This window comes from Cricetulus griseus, chromosome 7 (assembly GCF_003668045.3).
Source record: "Cricetulus griseus strain 17A/GY chromosome 7, alternate assembly CriGri-PICRH-1.0, whole genome shotgun sequence".
In the NCBI taxonomy this organism is placed as follows: Eukaryota; Metazoa; Chordata; class Mammalia; order Rodentia; family Cricetidae; genus Cricetulus; species Cricetulus griseus.
This window is the reverse complement of record NC_048600.1, coordinates 112453281-112459009: the sequence shown is the minus strand read 5'-3', so window position 1 is coordinate 112459009 and position 5729 is coordinate 112453281. Positions and strand designations below refer to the sequence as shown.

The 5729-nt window shown below is 52.9% G+C and overlaps 1 protein-coding gene across 3 annotated transcripts; it reads right to left on the bottom strand.

Moving 5' to 3' along the window:
- Positions 1-1618: 1618 nt before the first annotated feature.
- Positions 1619-5512, bottom strand: Krt15 (keratin 15). Of its 3 annotated transcripts, none has more exons than XM_035447844.1 (8): positions 5024-5512; positions 4080-4162; positions 3805-3961; positions 3238-3399; positions 3013-3138; positions 2634-2854; positions 2204-2239; positions 1619-1709 (listed from the first exon to the last, which is right to left on the bottom strand). In XM_035447844.1, the coding sequence occupies exons 1-8, from the start codon at positions 5510-5512 to the stop codon at positions 1619-1621; spliced, it is 1365 nt and encodes a 454-aa protein (XP_035303735.1). The 3 variants fall into 3 exon arrangements, with proteins under 3 accessions (XP_035303735.1, XP_027283976.1, XP_035303736.1); XM_027428175.2 differs by having other exon boundaries at positions 1619-1728; positions 2214-2239; XM_035447845.1 differs by having other exon boundaries at positions 1619-1716; positions 2214-2239.
- Between the last annotated feature and the right edge of the window lie 217 nt (positions 5513-5729).

Sequence of the window (5729 nt, the reverse complement as noted above, 5' to 3'; positions counted from 1 at the left end):
GGCCTCCCAGTGTTGTCTGGAGACACATTGTCCCTTCAGTCTCCTCAGAAGAGCAGGTACTATCTCCATCAAGGGTCTGTGGAAAAGGGGTTTGCCTATGGAGACAACGCCGAGGGGCTTGGCGCTTCCTTTAAAGGCCAGCTAGAGCTTCCCCCGGCCTTCTCCTCCCAGCAGGACTAAAGACTTCTCTCTTCCATGCCCAGTCCTCATCCAGACCTCACACAGCCCGGCCAAGTCACCCAGCCAAGCCACTCCTCCTTCTCCTACTCTCTGTTCAAGGCAATATGATCTGAGCTCAGAAGAAGTAGCCCCAGACCGGAATCAATAAGCATGTGTGTGTGGACACTGCGACTGTAATGAGCCCTGGGGGATGCTGGGAATTGGGAGCAGACACAGAGGTCTGGACCAAGGAAGGCAGCAAGGGCTACAGTTGCTTTTGACCTTGGAAAAATCAAAGGGGGCTTCCTGAAGCCGGTGTCTTTCCCTCTAGGGGACTTATGTGCCCTTTAGACAGAAGTGTCTGCTTCAAAGGGACAAAATACAGCTTCACAGAGGGACAGAGATGGACGCAGCTGATCATCTTAAGGGCTAAACGTGCCCAGCTAGACACAAAGGAGTGTTCAGTGTGTGAGGTAAGGACTGAAGACAGGAACAGGGTCTCATAACAAGCTGTGAAGGGACACAGCCTAGGATCCCAGAATAAGACCGGGGTTTGGAGTCTTAAAGTATGAGATCCAGTCCAGTCCCAATGCTTACTGCCCATCCGCTAAGCAAGCCCTTCATCTCTACACCAGCAGGGTCCTCATCTCTAAGATAGGAAGGACAAACCCTGTCCACCTATGGTGGTGAGTACTGACTGAATCAGACACACGGGTAAATGTGCCTAGCCCAGTGACAACCAAATACTGGTATACAACAGTCACTTGAAAAATAATTATTAAACATGTGTTCTGTGTTAGGTGTCCCAAAGAACCCTGGGAAACTGTCCCAGCCCCACTTCCACCCTTCTCAGTCTTCCCCATCCCATGGGATAAAGCAGAAAAGTGAGCCACCTTCAGGACCAAAACTCTTTACACACTCAAGAATGAATGAATGTACACTCAAAGCGGCAGTGGCACACGCCTTTAATCCCAGGACTCGGGAGGCCGAGGCAGGTGGATCTCTGTGAGTTCAAGACCAGCCTGGTCTAAAGATCGAGTTCCAGGACTACACAAAGAAAAACCCTCTCTCAAAAAAAAAAAAAAATATGTATGATCATTCAAGAAAGAAAAAACACCAGAGGTAAGTGTCAGAATGGTGACTTCCTCAGAACTGTATGCCACCAGAAATACTGAATACATGACCAAGAGGCATTTGTGAAAAGAAAAGTGCTTCTTTATTGAAGGAACAGACATCCGTACAAAGGTCAGTTGCTTCATGCACCTCTATGCTCAAAAGCAGGGAAAGCTACAATAAGGAGAACACGCAGAGCCCAGGACTGGGAAGCAGGGCGACCTCGTCTTCGGGTCACTCTCTGAAGGCATGGACAGGAGTCTGCTTTGCCAACCTCACTGGCCAGTGCCTCTCTCAGCTCAGAGAGAGCAGAGGTGGCAAGGGGCTTTTCTCCTGCACCAGATACTTAGATTTCTCTCTTACGGGAAGAAACCACCTTTCCATCAACCGATTCCTCCACACTAATGTGAAAATTGCTGCTGCTGCTACCGCCGCCACTGCCACCTCCCAGGGAGGCTGCAGGAAAAAAAAAAAAAGATTTCATAGTGGGCATGGGGACTTCCAGAAGCAGGCTTAGGCTCTGGGAAAATGGACAGCACCCCTACAAATAGCCACTGGACAATCCCTCTGGAGCTGCCAGGAGGTCTGGTGAATTATTCATCAGAGGTGAGAGCTGGTAACCTCAGGGATGCCCAGCAGTGAACTGTACAGGGGGGTTTAAACTGTGCATGAACAGGAGTTACCATGAGTATCAAATCACTCCAGCATGATGGTGAGATAGGGTAGAAAGGCAAGCCCTTATCAAAGCCTGCTCGGCCTGGAATGTTCTTAGGAAACTTCTAATCTCAGTCCCACCTAGAGTCCTTGGGGAAGGGGAATCTGGAGCAGGAGTAGCCTGACATTGGGATATCTGTCTCCTCCTCCTTCCTCCCCACTATAGGTAGAATGCTGCCTCCAATGCTCTGCTCCCACCCACACCGAAGGGGTTCACCCTCTCTTACCTTCCCTGACACCGATGCCAGCCATCCTGAAAGAGAAGGGACACTGGGTGTAAGCCAAGGAAGAAAGCGCCAGTCTCCCTAAAGGAGCCCTAGTGGACAGCTGAGCGGTCCTTTCCAACCCCCACACCACAATGACTTTTCTAAGGTCAGTCCTGGTGGTCAGTCCCTCAGGCTTGCCATCCCAAACAGACAGATGGGGAGTTGCAGCCTGTGCCCTGTCCATCATTTACAGGAGAAGCACAGGTCCAGAGCAGAAACAATATGCCCAAAGTAACAGCTGAACACCAGAATGGAGACTCCAGACCCCTTAGGTCTCCTTCCACTCAACAAAGCAGCTCTTGGGATACCCTGATTTCCTCTTCTGATGGCCCTGGGCCATCCATCCATCCCCCTTCTTTCTCCCTGCACCTGTACACCTACTTAGCATCCTGGCCCTCAAGCAGGTTGCGGTAAGTGGCGATCTCCTGCTCCAGCCGAGTCTTGATGTCCAGCAGCATGTTATATTCCTGGTTCTGAGCTTCCATCTCACAGCGGAGCTCGCTCAGCTGGCTCTCCAGGCTGCTAATAAGCCCCTGGATCTGCTGCAGCTGTGTGGCATAGCGGCACTCCACCTCTGCCAGAGAGTTCTCCAGCCCGGCTTTCTGGTGGGGTGACAGATGCATAAACCCATTGGGCTAGAAGGCAACCCACTGGAGGGAGAAGAGCAGGAAGGGTGGTAAGGACTGCCTGAGGTGACAGGAATGTGTGAGGTGAGGCTTTACTGGCCATGTGTCACCCAGTAGGGAGAGAGTGACCGTACCATGCTGAGCTGGGACTGCAGCTCGATCTCCAGCCCCTGCATGGTGCGCCTCAGGTCTGTGATCTCCGTCTTGCTGGACTGGATCATTTCTGTGTTGGAAGCTACCTCCTTGTTCAGCTCTTCCGTCTGCAAGTCACACATGAGAAACATGAGCCTCATGGGCCTCCTCAGAGGCCTCTGGAGTGGGAAGGAGGGAGAGAGCAGAGCTGGGGGTGTCAGGCCCACCTTACTGAAGAACCAGGCCTCTGCATCCCGACGGTTTTTCTCCGCAATGGCCTCATATTGTTCCCTCATCTCGGCCAGCATGCGGGTCAAGTCCACCCCAGGTGCAGCGTCCATCTCCACATTGACCTGGCCCGCCAGCTGACTGCTGAACTCTTTCATCTCCTGCAAGGGGTGGGAGTGACAACCATTTAGAGACAAGGCTATAAAGCAGACAAAGAATCGAGAGTCCTGAGGGCTAACTCTGACTGTCTCTAACTCACAATGTGACCTTAGCACATCACACCACCCTATCTCTATTCCCCATTGGAACACATGGACCCCTCAGTTCTGAGGATCTCTCTTGCTCTGGGTCCTAAGAAACAAGGACCTTGAGATAATAAGCCCATGAAGCAAACCAATTCTGCAGTTCACACATGGCTTGGCCTTGGGTCCAGATTACCAGAGATTAGTGCCCCTTCTCTTCCATGGGGCCCCCCAGGTACATTTCTTAATCCCCAAGCCCTCAGAGGACTGTGACAAAAGACTGGCTGTCCTGGGCTTCTTCCTACCACCCTGTCTTGCTGTTACCTCCTCGTGATTCTTCTTCAGGTAGGCCAGCTCCTCATTCAAGTGCTCAATCTGCATCTCCAGGTCGGTCCTGGCCAGGGTCAGCTCGTCTAGCACCCTGCGCAGCCCGTTGATGTCGGCCTCCACACTCTGGCGCAGGGCCAGCTCGTTCTCATACCTGGGGAGGGGAGAGGAGCCAAAGTCAGGAAAGGTGAGGGGCCCAGGTTCTGAGTCATAGAGGAGGAAGGCTAGGTAGAGGGGGTGAAATGGACAGGGGTGGAGAAATGGGAACACACTTGAGCCTGAAGTCATCCGCTGCCAGCCTGGCATTGTCAATCTCCAAGATGACACGCGAGTTGTCAATGGTGGCCGCCAGTATCTGCAGGAGACAGAGTTGTACCTTAGGGCTGCTGCACGACCCCCTTCGCCAACTACTGCCCAGCTTCTCTTCCTGTGTGCATCAGTTGTGCTGGCCCATGCTCCCTTCCCTGTGGCATCTTCAAGGAATGGAAAACTAACGAGGCAGTATTGCCTGGGATTGCCTGGGGGCATGGCTAGTCAAGACCGTGCTGCAATGGATACAGTTGGCTCTGTCAGGTCAGGACTCTCGGGAGACACACTATACCAGCCTACTTGGGCACAGCTCACAGTGGCTGCCTCCTGCGTGCCTTGACAGAGCCCTTCATCTCCAAAACATTGCAGTCATTGGGAACTTGGACAGCAGCTAAGGAACGTGTTTGCCACTAAGGAAAACAGATCCAGTTAGTTAAAAGGGAAAGTGAGGGGGTGGCACAGCCTCCACTGAGTTCCCTGGTCTCCTAAGATCTAGCAATGATCAACAATAAAGACATCCTTGAGGCCTGAAGTAAACAGCCCTGGCATTTAGGACTCTTGAGGTTGTGCCTGAACAGCACACGGGTCACAAAGTTAAAGCAATCAGTTGCAAAAATCCCTGAAAGTTTTTGTGAGGCAGGGAGAAGGAGCTGCTCTCTTTTGTTGCCCTCATTTGCAATCCTGTGTATCCAAATCAGATTCCCAAGACCACTCCCTCCCCTCCCCCAGCACTGCCAAGTGGAACACGTGTGTTCCCACATGTGCCTGGGAAGCAGGTGCATCCCAGCCTTGCCAGGTTACACAGCAGGGAAGGACTCTCTTAGTCAACAGCAATGTTGCTGTTGCATATGTGTACAGGGCACCTACTGCCTGTTTCCCTCTGTCTGACATATATATGAGGACTTACTTTGTCCCGGATCTCTTCCATGGTCTTAAAGTAATGGCTGTAGTCTCGCTCCGGACTGGCTGGGCTCTGCTTCTGGTACCAGTCTCGGATTTTCACCTCCAGCTCCGTGTTAGCCTGCTCCAGGGCACGTACTTTGTCCAGGTAGGAGGCCAGGCGGTCATTGAGGTTCTGCATGGTGATCTTCTCATTGCCAGAGAGGAGACCTCCATCGCCACCACCAAAGTCACCAAAGCCACCACCAAAACCCCCACCAAAGGCTCCACCAAAACCGCTACCAGCACCACCACCAAAACCACAACTCATACCGCCCCCATATCCCCCTCCTGCCCCCGAGGAGACGAACCTAGCAGAAGAAGCAGAGATGCTTCGGCTCCCACCTCCCCCGTAGAGACTCCCTCCACCAAAGCCGCCTCCACCAGCACGGAGGGAACCCCCTCGGGTAGAGCCACCTCCAAAGGTGGAAGAAGTTTGCAAGAATGTGGTGGCCATGGTCAGGCAGCCTGAGCCTTCGTGTCCTTTTCAAGCAGGAGGGACTCTAGCAGGAGCTTCTGAGCTGGGCTGAAACCAGGCTGCAGTGCTGTCGCCCCTAGCCTGGGATTCCTTATATACTGTTTCAAGGGGGTGGGGGCCTTGCCTCCTCCCCCTGAGTGGAGCCAACTCCTCTGCCTTCCAGACAAATACAGCTGCCTGCACACCTCCACAGGGC

What these genes read in the sequence shown, in the direction of transcription:
- Krt15 (XM_027428175.2), bottom strand. Translation starts at nt 5,512, where the DNA reads ATGGCCACCACATTCTTGCAAACTTCTTCCACCTTTGGAGGTGGCTCT. An exon ending in TGCAGTCCCAGCTCAGCATG is followed by an intron (nt 2,855 to 3,012) that starts GTACGGTCACTC and finishes TCACCCCACCAG; the next exon opens with AAAGCCGGGCTGGAGAACTC. An exon ending in CTTGAGGGCCAGGATGCTAA is followed by an intron (nt 2,240 to 2,633) that starts GTAGGTGTACAG and finishes CTTCTCTTTCAG; the next exon opens with GATGGCTGGCATCGGTGTCA.